This window comes from Rousettus aegyptiacus, unplaced genomic scaffold, assembly GCF_014176215.1.
Source record: "Rousettus aegyptiacus isolate mRouAeg1 unplaced genomic scaffold, mRouAeg1.p scaffold_m13_p_5, whole genome shotgun sequence".
Lineage (NCBI taxonomy): Eukaryota > Metazoa > Chordata > Mammalia > Chiroptera > Pteropodidae > Rousettus > Rousettus aegyptiacus.
The window spans coordinates 12,172,896-12,190,173 of record NW_023416308.1 but is presented as its reverse complement, the minus strand read 5'-3'; the positions used below and the strand labels follow the sequence as shown (position 1 = coordinate 12,190,173).

General features: G+C 43.8%; 1 protein-coding gene and 1 long non-coding RNA gene across 2 annotated transcripts in view; both read right to left on the bottom strand.

The window, feature by feature from the left end:
* Nucleotides 1-15,758, bottom strand: part of CLTCL1 (clathrin heavy chain like 1) — a 104,306-nt gene extending 88,548 nt beyond the window's left edge. Inside the window, 2 exon segments of the mRNA XM_036220954.1 lie at nt 14,552-14,589; nt 15,746-15,758. Coding sequence (XP_036076847.1) covers nt 14,552-14,589; nt 15,746-15,758 — 51 coding nt within the window.
* Nucleotides 15,759-15,794: 36 nt separating this feature from the next.
* On the bottom strand, nt 15,795-16,125 carry LOC118602902. Its single transcript, XR_004950971.1, has 2 exons — nt 16,079-16,125; nt 15,795-15,974 (listed from the first exon to the last, which is right to left on the bottom strand). It is a non-coding gene; the product is annotated as an uncharacterized LOC118602902 (long non-coding RNA).
* Between the last annotated feature and the right edge of the window lie 1,153 nt (nt 16,126-17,278).

Below are 17,278 nucleotides of genomic sequence, written 5' to 3'. Positions count from 1 at the left end.
ATATGAAAACTATAGTATGTGGATCATAGTAGTGGAATGATTAGATTTAAGGTATTCTAAGGTAAAAAACCAAGCATGAGCTAAGAAAGGGTACAAAAAGGTTAAATTTGTAGTAGATTTGAATTACTGATCCTACACCTTAGTCGCCAATAGTAGTTTGTATTCATCCATCTTCAGAACTCTTTTCCTCTTGCACAACTGAAACTCTATATTCATTAAACAGTAACTCCCCCAATTTCTCCTCTCTCCAGGCCCTGACAACCACCGATCTTTGTCTCTGTGCATTTGACGACTCCTAGGTACCTGATATAAGTGGAATCATATAGTATTTGTCTCTTGTTTTCATTTAGTAGGATGTCTTTCTTTAGCTCTTTTAACCTTTTTGATTTAAAGTTTATTTTGTCTGATATTAACTACTCCTGCTTTCTTTGGGTTACTATTTGCATGGAATATCTTTTTCCATCCTTTCACTTTCAACCTATTTGTGTCTTTGGATCTCAAGCGAGTCTCTTGTAGACAGAATACAGTTGGATTGTGTGTCTTTATCCATGCCGCTAATCTCTGTCTTTTGATTGGAGAGTTTAATCCATTTATGCTTAAAGTAATTAGTAATAAAGACTTACTTCTCTCATACTATTTGTTTTCCATGTGCCTTATAGATGTTTTTGTTCCTCATTTCCTACTTTCTTGTCTTCTCTTATGTTTAGATAATTTTTTATAGTGAAATGTTTCCATTCCTTTCTCATTTCCTTTTGCATATATTCTATAGCTCTTGTGGTTACCATGGAGATTACCTTTAATATCCTAAAGTTGAAACACTAACTTGAGTTTATACAAGGTCAACTTCAATAACATTCAAGTTTACGAAGCTACCAGATCACTCTATTACCTCAGTGCAAAAAGACCTTCTCCAAGAAACACTAGAATGAAATTGTCAAAAATCAAGGATGAAGACAGAATTCTCAAAGCAGGCATGGAAAAAAAGACTGTGACCTATAGAAGAACCCACATTAGGCTATCAATGGATTTCTCAGCAGAAACCCTACAGACCAGGAGAGAGTAGAATGACATATTCAAAGTGTTGAAAGAAAAGATTTGCCAGCTCCAAATCCTCTATCCTGAAAGTTATCCTTCAGATCTGAAGAAATTAATATTTTCCTAGACAAACAAAAACTGAGAGAATTCATCACCGTTAGACATGCCTTATAAAAAATCCTGGTTGGAGTTCTTCAACCCGAAATGAAACGAATCAGTGACATGACAACATAGGAAAGTACATAGGACACAGGTAAAGGTAAATATATAATCATATGTAGAACATTCCAAACCTGTAACAGGACAGTGTGTTAACCACTTAAATATAGGACCGGCAGACCTCGGAGATGTTGTGGCTTCAGTTCCAGACCCCCACAATAAATTGAATATCACAATAAAAGGAGTCACATGAATTTCTTAGTTTCCTAGTGCATATGTTTGCACTATACTATAGTCTATTAAGTGCGCATAGATATTATGTCTAGTTTAAAATTCCTTAATTAAAAATACGGTATTGCTAAAAAATGGTAAAAACGATTAGAGCCTTCGACGAGTTTTCATCTTTGTGCTGGTAGAAGGTCTTGCTTCAGTGTTAACGGCTGATGACTGATGAGAGTGGTGGTTGCTGAAGGTTGGGGTGGCTGTGGCAATTTCTCAAAGTGAGGCAGCAGTGAAGTTTGCCACATCAATTGACTTTTCCTTTTAAGAGTGATTTCTCTGTAGCATGTGGTGCTGTTTGATAACATGTTACCCACAGTAAAACCTTCTTTCAAAATTGGAGTCATCTTCTCAAACCCTGCCACTGTTCGATAAACTAGTTTTATGTAGTGTTCTAAATCCTTTATTGTCATTTCAACAATCTTCACAGCACCTTCACCAGGAGTACATTCCATCTTAAGAAATTACTCTGTTTGCTCACCATAAAAAGCAACTCCTCATCCGTTAAAAGTTTTATCAGAATTCAGTCATATCTTCAGGCTCGACTTCTAATGCTAATTCTCTTACTATTTCTCCCACATTTGCAGTTACTTCCTCCACTGAAGTCTTAGACTCCTCAAAGTCATCCAAGAGGGTTAGATTCAACTTCTTCCAAACTCCTGTTAATGTTGCGAGAATGGGTGTTGTGTTAGAAGGCACGAAAACTTGAATCTCTTTGTACTTCTCCATGAGAGCCCTTGGGTGACCAGCTGCATTGTCAGTGGGCAGTACTATCTTGAAAAAACTCTTTTCCTGAGCAGTAGGTCTCAACAGTGGGCTTAACATATTCAGTAAACCATGTTATAATCAGATATGCTGTCATCCAGGCTTTGTTATTCCATTGTAGAGCACAAGCGGAGTCGATTTAGCATGATTCTTGAGGGCCATAGGATTTTTTTGAATGGTAAATGATCATTCACTTCAATTTAAAGTCACCAGCTGCATCGGTCCCTACCAAGAGTCAATCTTCAAGACCTTTTCCTTTGCAGTCACAACTTATGAACTGTTTGAAACAAGAGGCCTAGCTTTCGGCCTATCTCAGCTTTCAAACATGTCTTTCCCTCTAAGTTTAATCATTTCTAGCTTTGACTATAAAGTGAGAGATGTGTGACTCTTCCTTTCACTTGAAAACTTAGAAGCCATTGCAGGGTTCTTAATTGTCCTGATTTCAATATTGTTGTGTCTCAGGGAATAAGGAGGCTCAAGGATAGTAAGAGAGAGGGGGAACAACCAGTCCATGGAGCAGTCAGAACACATACAGCATGTATCAGTTAGTTTCCCATCTTATCGGGGCATGGTTCTTGGTTCCCCAAAACAATTACAATAGTAATATCAGAGATTACCATAAGAAATGTTATAATGAAAAAGTGGAAAATTTTGCAATAATTACCAAAATGTGACACAGAGACACAGAGTAAGACAGTGCTATTGGACAAAATGGTGCCAATAGACTTGTAGGGTTGCCATAAACAGTAAATTTGTAAAACAAAAACAAAAACAAACAAAAAAAAAAAGAAAAAAAAAAACAACCCAGTATCTTCAGAAGAAAATAGAGCAACGTGCAACCAAACGAGCTATGTGTATATGCGATGCAATGTTCTCAACTATGAATTTGACTATTTTAGATTCCTTGTGTAAGTGGAATCATGCAATATTGGTCTGATGACCGGCTTATTTCACTTAGCACAATCCAGCAGTCCCACTTTGTAGGAGATATCCAAAGGGATCGACATAATGATCTCAAAGAGATATCTGTTCTTTCATGTATTAATCACAGTAGCCACGATATGGAAATGTCCAGCGATAGATGAATGGACAAAGAAAATGTGGTATATTCTTACAACGGAATAGTATCCGAGCGGAAAAAGACTATCTTGCTATTTACAACAACATAAATACAGTTATTGTAAAAATGACTGTAGACTTCCGGTTGGGCCAAGATGGAGTAAGCCCCATACAACCCTTCTTTCTTTCACAGATTACAAATGAAATTCTGGAAAGAGGACAAAAAGTGTGTACTTGAAACACTAAGAGTAATAAAGAACAGCCACACCTGAATAACAACCCATAAAACAGTGATTGTGGTGGGTTTTTTGCCACCTCTGTGTCTTAGCTTACCAAAGGCAGGGGAAGTCTGGCAGCCCCTGATGGTAAAAACTCTAGGATCAACCCTTATTTCTAACCAGACTAGTAAGAAAGCAGGCCTTGCTTATTGAGAAGTGAGGAGATCATCCTTATTTGTTTTGTTTTTCTCTCCCCAGTTACGAAGTCTCCCCTGCAGCTTCGGTGATGGCAGAGGCACCTAAAACCTTGAGAAATTACTTACATCTCTGGACAAAGGAACAGGTAAAAAGAGTCCTGTGGTCTTAAGAATGTAGGAAAATACGTATTATCATCTTCTTTCTTTTCTCTTGCTGTTGCTGTTTCCCCTACAAAGTTGACCTAGTTGTGTGGAACCACATAACAGCACAGGGGCTAAAACACTGAGAGAGGAACACGTAAGAGGAGCCCTTGAAGCCTGAGAATGTGGGGAGAGTCCTGATGAGGAGGAGGTCGGAGAAGGGGGTTATTTAAGTCTGTGTATGAATCAGCATTAGTCCTGGGCTCACCCTGAGCAACACACACAAATAGACCCAAAGAAGGGGAGTGAAGGCTTCGAGAACTGAACTACAAAAGAAATCACCACTCAGCGCCCAGATGAACCCCTGAGTGGTGCGTGGACCCCGTGGACCAAATCACTACAACCAAAGCACTGTGGGTGGAACAGTGCCACAGAAGGCACGACACGACATGCACTTCGACCTTGACGGCGTCGATCGCTTAATGAAACGACAGATGAATAAACATTAACAAACTTCGGGGGATTTTAAGAGGAATCGGAGCATCACAACGTAATAAGCCACCTGTCCCGGATACCATCCAAAATGACACAATAAGACCAAGAATTAGGAACATCTCACCGGTTCTCAGAGGGAAAGACATTCAAGAGACCCAGCCATGAAATCACCCACATGAAGGAATTATCAGACAAAGTGTCTATTATAACCTGCTCAATGAGGTAAAGGTAAATTCTCTGGAAAGTAATGGGAAGGAACACATTCTCGGCAGAGAAATAAAAACTATGGGGGAACAAAAGCAAATGTAAATTTTAGAACTTCACATACAATTTCCAAAATCAAAAATTCACTGGGCAGGCTCACTAACAGAATGGAAAAAACAGAGGACAGAGTCAGAAAATGGAGACTGACAGAAATGACAAATCCAAAGAAGAGAAAGAAAGATCGAACAAAAAGTAAGAGGCCTTCAGAGATGCGCAAAACAAGACCAAAAGTTCTAACTCTTGAGTCATCAAAGTATCTGAAGGAGAGGTGAGAGAGGTTGGTGCAGAAGAAAATATATGGGGAAAAGGGTGGTTGAAAATTTCACCAATTTATTACACACAGATCTAAGCTCAGAAAGCCTCGCCCCGACATAATTAATCCCATAAAGAAAGCAAAGATGAAGAAGAATCTTAAAAGCAGTCAAGGAAAATGATATGTTTGTTATATATGGGAATATCAATTTGAAGGGCTGTGATTACTCATCAGAAAACATAAAGACCAGTAGAGAGTGGAGTAACATGTTGAAAGTGCCGAAAGATAAGATCAACCCAGGATGTTATATGGAACAGAGATATTCTGAAGGATCGAAAGCCAGAAAAAAACAAAACCCAAATGAAGGCTAATAGACATGAAAGAAAACCAAGAGAAAAAAAAAATCGCCACCAGACAACTTGCTATAAAATATGTGAAAGGAACTTCTTTGGACTGAAGAGAAATGAGACGAGAGGGAATCTTGGAACTTCGGGAACAAAGAGGAACAGAAACGGTGAGTATCTAGGTGACTGTGTAACCTATTTTTCTCTTCTTAAATTATTTCATATATGCATGACTCAGATGAAGAAAGAATACTGTGCTATTCCGTGGTATCTCAGAGGGGAAGGATAATGCATATGACAGCTGTAACAGTGGAAAGGAAAAGAATCTGGATGGTGTGAGGCTTCTACATTTTATTTAAGTGATAAAATACAACCTCTAATTGGACTGTGAAATGATCGGTATACATAGTGTTATTCCCAAAACAACTAAAAAATAATGACAAATTCACTCAAGACAAATTAGACTTCATTAGTCCTATATCTAGTAGTTTTGCATAAATAAATAAATAAGAAAATATACTAGAATATTCACATACAGGTTTCTTGTGAGAACATAATTTTTATTTCTCTTGGTGAATTGCCTAGAAGTGGCATTGTGAGGTCCCGTGTTAAGTATGTCTCTCCCACCTGCCCAGGCTGCCTCTCCAGGCACCATTCCAGCAGTGTGTGGGTGACGTGGGCACTTCAGTTCTTAGCGGCTCTCCCCTCCCGTGTCCCCAGAGGAAAGTGCAGAAGGACACAAAGGTGCAGATCCTAAAGCTGCCACTTTGTACAGTGGCAGCTGGGCCAGAAACGCTATTCCCCCAGGCTTCCCCCTCTGCCAGGTGGAACCCTATGCGGTACAGTTTGATCCCCGAAAGCTGCTGGGCCCGGCCAGCGGAGAAGCCGCTGCCTGTTAATACGCTCATACTCGGATCGCCCTCAAGCAAACACTTCCACCTCTCAGCAGATGTGGAAGTGCCTGAGCATGAGCGTCCGGGACACATCCGCATCTTTGCTCATCCCTGGTCGCACGTGGTCGTCGTGCCCGCGTTCCCCCGCCCCCGAATCTTTTTGCGCACCCATGACCCTGAGCACGCGCGCCCATTCTTCGCTAGCACGTTCCAAGCGCATCCAGGCAACAGACCTGGCAGTGGGCGCTTTGCCTTCGGCAGTGTTGGCCTCTGAAGGAGCTCACTTAGAGCCCGCTATTTATCCAAAGACTGACCTCACCCAGTTGCCCCATGGGTGGTTACTTGGACAAGGTCTGCCCCCCACCCCCACCCCAGGCACCGGAGGGCCGGTGCCATGCTCACGGCGCCCACCACCTTCCCCTGGCGCACCGGAGTCACCCAGGTGTCCACGTTCCTCCACCCTCTTGCAAGCCAAACCGCAAGTCTCCGAGGACTTCGCCTCTGAGCTCTGTGAGAGCGTCTCCGAGACGGTCTTCCAGGATGCCACAGTCCCTGCGCGGATTTCTGGAGACCGTTACCTCAGTCTGCAGGCATGGCCATCAGAGGAAGGCGGCGCCGTCTGCTCCCGACTCAAAGATGGCCTGCAGCTCGGTGTCTCCAGTGGACAGAGACACTCTCCGTGCGGCACAGGAGCACGTGGTCGCTCAGATGCCACCCACAACACCCACCTGTGCCCAAAACAGCTGCCCAGAGCAAGTTACCCCGAGGGCCCTGGGAGAAAGTTGGAAAGAGACAGCCAAGCAGGAGCAAGACCACCCTGCAATCCTACAGAAGCAGCCCGATCAGAGCAAGGGCCCAGATGGCACTGGGGGTACACGGACTGCATTTAGGCCCCTCGGGGTCCGGAGAGGCGTCTCTCCCCTGGTGCCCAGGCCTGGGCCTCTACGGAGAATCTCCCATGTGCAGAGCTCAGAAGATACATCCAACAAGAAATCCAAGACCTCTGGGATTACCTTCTGCCCCAGAAGAAATGCCATCACAAGCTCATACAGCTCTACTCAAGATTTCCTCCTGCCAGTGCAGAAGAGGTGGGGTCCAGCGCCATCCCACACCGGGCCATGCTCAAAGAGAGTGCTGCAGGAGGGTTCTCAGAGGAAGAGCCAGCCTGACAGAGATGCAGATGGAACAAAAGGGCAGAAACGATCCCGGAGAAACTGCTCGCCCACACCTGACAGTTCCAGGCCCAAAAAACGCAAGTTTCCTCTGCTGCCACACAGGCGAGGGGAGCCTCTGAAGTTGCCATCACCTCCTGAGCCGGGTTTCCGAGTCACTGCAGAAGACCTAGACTCGGAGAAGAAAGCAGCGCTGCAGCGCATCAACAGTGCACTTTGGGGTGCGACGGAGGCCATCACCACCTGCAGTGCTGCGCAGCCTTCGAGTTCGTCCGCCTTGCCTGCCGCCGGGGCCGCTTCTGCACCAGCTGTCCCTCCAGCGCCTAGCATGGATCCACGGCTGGTGAAAGGCAGGAGGGAGCAGGATTCCCCAGGCCCAGAGCCCAACTTGGAATCTGCTGGAGGGGCCACCTCTGTGCATCCGTTAAAGCACAGCTTACCAGCTTCCGTGTTTGCCCTCTCAAACCCCCTGCCAGGTACCTCTGCACACTCCCTGCCCCCAGCCCCATTCGCCCTGCTGACAGGTGCTTTCTTCCAGGTGTCAGGCACAGCCGACCTATCTGCAGCGCCCCTCAACCCCTCTGCCCCTACCCCCTTCTTAGCACTGGGCTTGGCCTGTGCAATCAAAAGCCCGACCACTCACTGGCCTGCTCCTACAGCTGCTGCGAATGCTCCTTTTACCTTCCCTGTCGCTCCCAGCACCTCCAGAACCGATTCCCCCACTCCGATGTGTGTGGATCCTCCTGCCTCCTCACAGGGCCCCCCTCCCATCACTGATCCGAGTGCCTTGGTATCAGCCCCTGCAAATGCTCCTTTAACCTTCCCTGCCGCTCCCAGCACCTCCAGAACCGATTCCCCCACTCCAATGTGTGTGGATCCTCCTGCCTCCTCACAGGGCCCGCCTCCCATCACTCATCCCAGTGCCTTGGTATCAGCCCCTGCAAATGCTCCTTTAACCTTCCCTGCCGCTCCCAGCACCTCCAGAACCGATTCCCCCACTCCAATGTGTGTAGATCCTCCTGCCTCCTCACAGGGCCCCCCTCCTAGCGCTGATCCTAGTGCCTCTCTCTCCACTGGCACTTCTGCAGTCAATGCCAGCCCCCGAACCAGCACATCTGCAGGCTTGGCTCCCCACCCTGCCTCTGACGCTGGGGTCACCCCCATGGACATCACTGTACCTTCCCAGCCTTTCCTCTCAGGGCCTCCCCCTAGCACCAGTGGCAATTCCTCACTATCTGCACAGACCCTTCAGACACTGCTCAGTGGTAATATGGCCTCAGTCACAGTGGCCACCAACCCACCTGCCCTGAGCTTTAGCAGGCCTACCCTGGCTGTGAAACTTCCTGTGAGCTCTGGAGCCACTGCCCAGCCCATCACTGCATCCCTTAATGGGCAGCAGCACAGAGCCACCACCTCTGACAGCTCTGCCCAGAGTAAAACACTAGCAGCTCCAGCTCCAGCTCTAGCTCCAGCTCCAACTCCAGCTCCAGCTCCAGCCCAGACCCCAAGCTTTGCTCCAGGCCAGCTAGCCTTGGGCAACATCACAAGGAAAGCTTCGAGGGGCTCATTACCCGCAATTTCTGCCTTGGGTACCTATGCCAGCACCCAGCCAGCCTTTGCTGTCACCCCAACTGTATTCCGCTCTGCCACAGCCACTGCCTCTGGCTTCACAGTTGCCACCAACATGCCCAATGCTGTGACCAAATCTGGTCCCAGCGGTCAGCAGCACGGCTCAACATGGGGCGTCACAAGCTCTGCGTCCTCCAGAGCGGGGATTTCAGCAGCAGCTATGGGCTCTGAGAACAGAGCGGCTACACCAGATCTGAGCTGCCTCTTTAGAGCACTCAGCATTTCAGAAGAAAGGGGTAAGGCCTCGAGCACCAAACACCACCATGGGGGAAGCTTGGGCCGGAAGACCTCTGGCCCCCCTTGCCAGAGCACCCATGTGATCTCCATGGGAACCAGCACTAACAACTGGGTGTCTGGAGGCCCTACTGCCTCCAACTTGGGTCACATCTCTAGGGGTGTGCCCAGGCAGAGCCCCCTTCCTTCCAAAGGAGTGTCCAACACCCCTACCAGCAAGGCTGCCTGTAAGGGCATACCTGTCGCAATATCCATTCCCAGGCAGAGCCCCCTTCCTTCCAAAGACGGGTCCAGCACTACTACCAGCAAGGCTGCCTCTAAGGGCATGCCTGTCCCAACCTCCATTGCCAGGCAGAGCCCCCTTCCTTCCAAAGACGGGTCCAGCACCACTACCAGCCACGCTGCCTTTAAGGGCATTCCTGTCTCAACATCCATTCCCAGCTACCCTGCACCAGCGATGGACACAACGAGGAGGAGCCTTGCCATTAGGGCCCCCTCATCACCTGTCCAGGGCTTGGTTGGGCACAAAACCAGCGATCAATCGTTTGCCTCCAAGTCAAAATCCACTCCCTTGGGGTCTAAGAGGAAAACAGCCTCCTGAAAGAACTGCTTCCTTCCACCGTCCTTCCGGGCTGGACTGTATGGGGCCTCATTTAGGTGTGCAATGCAAGTCTAACCCTGACCTCTGTGATCCAGGAGCAAACTGGGTACCTAGAGATACAGCATCTCATTCCCAGCCCTGTCCTGCCATTTTCCTCAAAGCTGGTTGGTCTGAGGCTGTTGGAAGTCTCAGGACAGTAGATAAGCGCCATTGTCCCATTCCCATGTCCCTTCAGTCTTGGAGCAGGCAGGACCCCCTGCTGCCTGCAGTTGACTCTTCCCCTCCCCCCATTTACCTCCCAGAGCACTTAGGTCTTCTATATAGCTTATTTTTGTTTTTTAACTTTGCTTATTTTTTCTCGTTTAGTTGAGTTTTTTTGTTTGTTTGTTTTGTTTTGTTTTGTTTTGTTTCGTTCATTACTAATAATAAAGCTTTGTTTTGTTCCTGTGCATGAATCTCATGCGTCTGTGTTTATGGACCCAGTGAGGAAATGACTGGTATGGGTGATGGGTATGGGAAGCTGACTTAAAGTTTCTTGTGGCCCAGATAATGGGGCATGGAGAGTCGCACGACTCAATGGCTAGAAGGAGCAACAACACCTGTGTGTGTTAAGAGTCAAAGTGTGTTTTAAGATTAAGTGATGCAGCCCAGGAGAAAATGGGCCCAGAGGAAGCATAAACAGAGAGGATAATCCTCGCCTGTCAGAACTGATGCTGCTCATCCACCTCTCTGACCTGGAATGGGCTGGATCAGCCCTGGTGTACACTAGGAGACTTTGCTCTATGCATTTAGTCTTTTCTAATGTAGCAGTTTCTTTTTCTTTTCTCTTTTTAATGTTTTTTGACTTTTTCATTTTAAGAAGTCTTGGGCAAATCACCTATACACACATATCACCCAGAGAGTATATGTCCTTACAACCCAAATATGTCTACAGATTCAATACGATTCTTATAAAAATTCCAATAGCAGGGTTTTTTACATAAATAGAAAATCCTAAAATTGTAAGGAACCACAATAGACCGTGACTAGCCACAGCAGTCCTGAGAAAAAAAGAACAAAGTTTGATGTGTCATTCTTCCCAATTTAAAAGCTATATTTTGAAGCTATAGAAATTAAAACAGTATGGTACTGGCAGAAAAACAAACACACCTAACAGAAAAGAATCAAGAGTCTAGAAATAAACCCAGAGTCAACTAAGTGACAAGGAAGCCAAGATACTCAATAGAGAAAAGGCAGCCTCTTTGGTATCTAGTGTTGGGAAAACTGGACACCTACGCCCAAAAGAATAAAACTGGACCCCTATCTTATACCGCTTGTAAACATTACCTTGAAATGAACTAAAGACTTGAAACTATAAAACTCCTGGGAGAAAAATAAAACGAAGGGAAAAGCTCCTTCATATTGGTCTTGAAAACAATTTTTTGAATATGATACTAAAAGCACAAACATCAAAAGCGAAAATCAACATATGGGTCTTTGTCAAACTAAAAAGCTTTGGCACAGTAAAAGAAAAAAGAAAAGAATCAAAATGCAAAGTCAACCTAGGAATAGGGAAAATGTTTGCAAACCACATATATGATGAGAGATTAATATCCAAAATATATAGGGACTATGCCCATGCCACCCTGAACAAGCCTGATCCCATCTGATCTCGGAAGCTAAGCACGGTTGGTTGGGCCTGGTAAGTACTGGATGAAAGATCACCTAGGAAGACCAGGTGCTGTAGGTAGAAGGAATCTCATAAATAAATACATACATACATACATACATACATACATACATACATACATAGATGGAACTCACACAACTCAACAGCAAAATATATATATGATTTAAAAATAAGCAAAGCAAGACGTGGAAACAAACAGTGTTTATCAATGGATGAATGGCTAAAGATGATGTGATAGATAGATGATAGATAGATAGATAGGTAGATAGATAAGATAGATAGATAGATAGATAGATAGATATAATGGACTATTATTCAGCTATAAAAAAGAAGGAAGTCTTGACATTTTTGACAACATAGATATACCTTGAGGCATTATACTAAGTGAAATAAGTCTGACAAAAAAATACAAATACTGTATGATATCACTTATATGTGAAATCTTAAACAAACAAACAAACAAACAAACAAAACCTAACTCATAGATGCAGAGAACAGATTGCTGGTTGCCAGAGGTTAGGGGGTAAAATGAGGGAAGGGGGTCAAAATGTACAGACTTTCAGTTATAAAATGAATGAGTTCTGGGGGTCTAATGTACAGTATGGTAACTATAGCATTGTATTGTAAACTTGAAAGTTACTAAATGAGTCGATCTTGAAAGTTTTCACCTCAGAAAAGGTAATTATGAGATGTTGGATGTGTTACTAAACCTACTGTGGTAATCATTGCAAAAACTATAGGTATATCAAACCATCACTTTGTGCACCTTAAACTTACATAATGTTAGATGCGAGTTATATTTCAATAAAGCTAGAAAAGAATACCCAAAAAACTTGCAAAGAACATACAGAGGGCAAATAAGGGTAAGAAAAGATATTCAACATCATATCCTGGTGGGAATGCAAAATGGTAAAAAGACAGTTTGACAGTTTCTTACAAAATGAAAAATACTCTTACCATACGATTCAGCAATCGTGCTCCTTTGTATTTACCTAAATGAAAATTTACGTCCATACCACAAACGGCACCATTTTGGAAGCAACTGAGATGTCCTTTAATTAGTGAGTGGATAAACTCTGATATGTCCATAAAATGGAATATTATTCAGCAATATATCAAGCCATGGAAAGACATGGAGGAAGCTTCAATGCATCTTGCTAAGTGAAAAAAAAAAAAAAAAACCAAGCTGAAAAGGCTTCACATACTATATGATTCCAACCATATGACATTCTAAAAAGGCAAAACTATGAAGCAAAGAGACCAGTGGTTGCTAGAGGCTTGTGGGGAGGGTGGGATGAGTAGGAGGAGCGTGGGATTTTTAGGGCAGGAAGATTATTCCAAACGACACTGTAACGGTGGATGTAGGATGCTATGCATTCCTCAAAACCCATAGAATATACAACACAATGAGTGAACCCTAATGTAAACTATGGACTTTTGTTGATACATAATCATGTATCAACATCGATTCATCAATCTTAACAAATGTGCCACACAAATGAAAGAGAATAATGATGACCTGTATAGAAAACTAAGGGAGAGAAGATAAATGGGAATTTTCCGTACTTAACGCTCAATTCTTTCTACAAGTCTAACTGCTTTAAAAAAACAGTCTATCAATTTTTTAAAAATCAATGAGAAAATGATAGCCCATGAAAACATGAAAAAATGAACACAAATATAACTAGTGGAAATTCAGATGCTCTAAGAGAAGCAAGAGAACATGAACAAAAAAATGAAAAGGAAGAAAGTCTGCGTGCACCCTTGCAACCGGCTTCCGTCCTTCATCAGGCCTCACATAAAGGTAGTTCCAGCACTGATGACTCAGTACCATGAAGCCTGTTGCATTTGGTGTGGCTACATAGTACCAGAGTAAATTTGTTCTGGCCATCTGCCCTACTCTGAAGCCTGTGAGCCAGTCATTGCTGTTCATTAGGGGAAAAGAACGTGGACGAGAATGTTCTGCCCTCGGAAAAATGTATCAAACACTCGGCTTTACAATCTGAACCATTTTTTGGTAAGAGTTAGACTTGGATGCCAGAAAGGCAGAGAGGAACTACCCCTGTACTTTCTGTTATTCTCTCATAGGCAACAAAGCTGTGAATAACAACCACAGAAATCCACGGACCTCGGGCTCTTTCCAGTTCACTTGTGTAATCGTTCATTGAGCAAACATCCAATAGGCATCGGAGAGCAAGCTGTGAGCAAGAGAATCTGGCCTGTCTTCCTTGTGAATTTCTCCCTCACATTCAGCCTTGTGGGGAGGGGCCTTCAGAGTGTGAGCTCAAGTCGAGGTCTGGTTCCTTGTAGCAGACAGTGGTGATGAATGCAGGACACATGAAGGCAGGGACGACGCCTGTCTATGAGAATGAGAAGAGTTTCATGGAGGATCCCGAAGGATAAGTGGGACTTGGCAAGTAGAAAGGGGTGGAGTCGTAAGTGCATCACAAGAAGATGAAGACAAGGATGTTTCAGGAAGTAGCCTTGGGGATGAAAACATCACAAAGGGAGTAGTGAGAGATAAGGCAGGCTGAAATCAGACACCTCGATCTACAACCACATTCAAAATCTGAACTTTAAACATAGACAATGTATGGGAGACCACAAAAGGATCTAAACAGGAGACTGACCTAATTCCCTGATAAACATTCTTTGATCTATAGTACATCTAAAAATGAACCGATTTAAGTCTTTCCCTTTCATATTGAGCATAAATTGGACATTGCCAAAATAAAAATCTTTTGTGACTCAAGACATCAAAAAGTAAAAAAGGCAATATAGAGAAAATGTTGCAAATCATATATATAATAATAAACTGGTATCTAGAATATTAAGACTATTGCATTTCGATTATGAAAGGACAACCCAGTTTTCTAAATGTGCAGTTAGACATTTCTTCAAAGGAGATATAGAAAGGCCATTAAGCACATGAAAAGATGTCCACCACCATTAGCTATCAGGGGAAAACAAATCAAAACCACAAAATCACTTCACATCCATCAAATGACCTTAATCAAAAAGGCATCATTGTTGGCAAGGATGTGAACCAGCTGGAACCCTCATACACGGCTGGCTGCTGATGGGAATATAAAATGGTACAGCCACTTAGTATGGCAGTAGGTACACAAATAAGGAAACACTTACCACAAGACTCAGCAGCAATTCAACTTCCAGGTGTAAGACTAAAAGAAATGAAAACAAATATCTTCCCTTAGCTCCCAGCCCAAGCAGGGCCCTAGGGCTTTAGGGCCATATCTAAAAGAGAAGTCCCATTCCCAGCACACCAGGACCCACACCTTTGGTGCCCCCTCTGGTCACACTGAGAGATGCAGGTATGCCAAGGAGTAAGGAGGCCCCGAAGCAGGAACTGAGCACCCTATCTCCAGAGAGGAGTCTTTGTTACTCACTTCATTTCCATGGAATAAAGGAGCCAAAGTGCTTGGTTCAATACCAGGCATATGATGATGATGCACAAAATAGTTCATTTTATTTTTCTGTTCTTTATTTTTCATTTTTTTAAATTTTAATTAGTTTCAAGTACACAGTACACATTGGTTAGACATTTCTATAGTTTATAAAACAATCCCCCTAATTGTTTTTTGTCTCTTGGTTTTCTACCGTTATTTTTATTCTTCATTAAATGTGGACATTGACAGCATTGGGCTCTAAGTCAATTTAGGGGAAAGTATGGTTGATGAGTGCTTGAGATTAAACAGGGAACCAAGTTGGCTTACTCTTTGGAAATAAATTACTGATAAAAAATTATTAATAATAACATAATGCATTGATTATATATGCCAGGCCCTATGCTGAGTGCTTTCCATGCATAATTGCCTGAAATTCCCAATAATGCGGAATCTAGAAACTCAGTGAACTAGACCTTTGGAAGCATTAACTAATAACAATAATGATAATAATAATAATATAATAAAATTAATATAAAATAAATAAGAATCTGGAAGCCCGTACAGTATCTGAGTAGGTAGGCCCCCTAATTGGGTGATCAAAGAAGACAATGAGAGAATAGTGAAAATTATTCCCACTCTTCTAGATCTTGATTCTCATTGCATTAACTTGCATTTTTATGAAAAATAGGGGGCTGGAAAAGTACCAAATGATTGATCCTGCTACCGATGGGATGCCTTATTTTTTAAAATTACCTTTTTATTTTGAGATAGTTGTAGACTCTCGATGCAGTTGTAAGAAATAATGCAACGATATCCATATATGCTATATCCAGATTTCCCCAATGGTAACATCTTGCAAGACTATAGTACTATACCAGGACCTCTGTGTTGACATTGATGCAGCTTAGATTCAAAACAGATTCATCCCCACAAGAATCCCTCATACTGCCTTTTTATAGCCACACCTACCAGCCTCTTACTTGTTTCAAGCATGTTCTTAATTGCTTCTTTGAGCCTTTTTCATGAGAGCTGGTTTAAAACCTTTGTCATATATTTGCAATACCTCTGTCATCTCAGCGTTGGCATGTGTTGATTGTCTTTCTCCAGTCCATTTGTGATCTTCCTGGTTCTTGATGTGATGAGTCGTTTTTCATCAAAACCTGGACGTACAAGGTATTACAAGACAGGGTCTTATTTATAGGTTCTGTTTTAGCTGGATTTTCTGACACTGCTAGAGGGGTAGGCGGACCTGCCTCATGCTCACCAGGTGGGTGTGGACATCCAGGTTCCCCACTTGTGGCCATTAACCTCCAAGAGGTGCGGTTCTCTGTACTGGAACTGAATAACATGCGCTGTGAACATGAACTTGGAATCAGAAGGCGCTGGAAGCGTATTCTAGTTCTACCATTAATTGGTTGTGTGACCATGAAGTTATTTCACCTCTCTGACCTTCAGATGTAAAAATGAGAATCAAATAATTGTCTGCTATTATTTTCATTACCACTTAGAGCCTACTTAGTCACTTCTCCTTTGTTCTTACCAATTTCTCTGTAGGGGATACTGCGGCAGATTGCGAAAGATGGCCACAAACTATTCTCTTCCATCTAGCCATGCCCTATGTTGTTGCCCTTTCATATTGACTCCAGCCTTGATCATGTGACTTACCATGGACAAAGGGGCATTGGCAAAAGTGACACATGCAGAGGCTTAAAAAGTGCTCATATGTAGAGGTTGCTCTCTATTGCTGCACTTGGAACCCAGCCACCATGTGAAGATGCCCAGGAAGAAGCTCCCCTGCTGGATGACGAGAGTCCTGTGACCCAGTAGTACCTCTTCCCCTCAGCCAGCAGCTTCCAGCCACCAGACATGTGAGTGAGGATATCCTAGCCCACCCATCCATAAGCTGACCTTCCAGCTGACCACAGATACAGAGCAAACCCACAAACAAGTCAGCCCCCAAAGAGGCGAGCTAAATAATGCATGTTGTTTTAAGCCACAAACACCTTGGGGTGGTTTGTTACACAAGTAGAAAAATAATATACAGCCCTTGTCCTCCCCTTTTACAGACAAGGAAATTGAACCTTGGAGAAGCTTGCCGGAAGCCATGGAGCCAAGGCTCAGTCTCCTTCCCCTACACCGGGTAGTGAGGCCCCCTTTGCCATTCCAAGTCCCCTAAAGCACGGCCTTTTATTGATAAGACAGTTGGCAGGGTGAGGGCTGTGTTCACTGCTTCAGCTCAGTGACTCACTGGGAGACCTGGGCCATGCCTTTAACCTCTTTAGCCTGGTAGACCTGTAATCTGCTACTCAAAACAGCCTTAGAACTATATCCAGCCTGGAGCATGGGATGGAGACCCACACAGTGAGCCAGAGGACACAGGCTCTTTGAGAACTCCCCATTCACTGGAGGATCCTCAAATGTTCATCAGTCCCATTTTCCTTCTGTGACCTGGCCACCTGCTCTT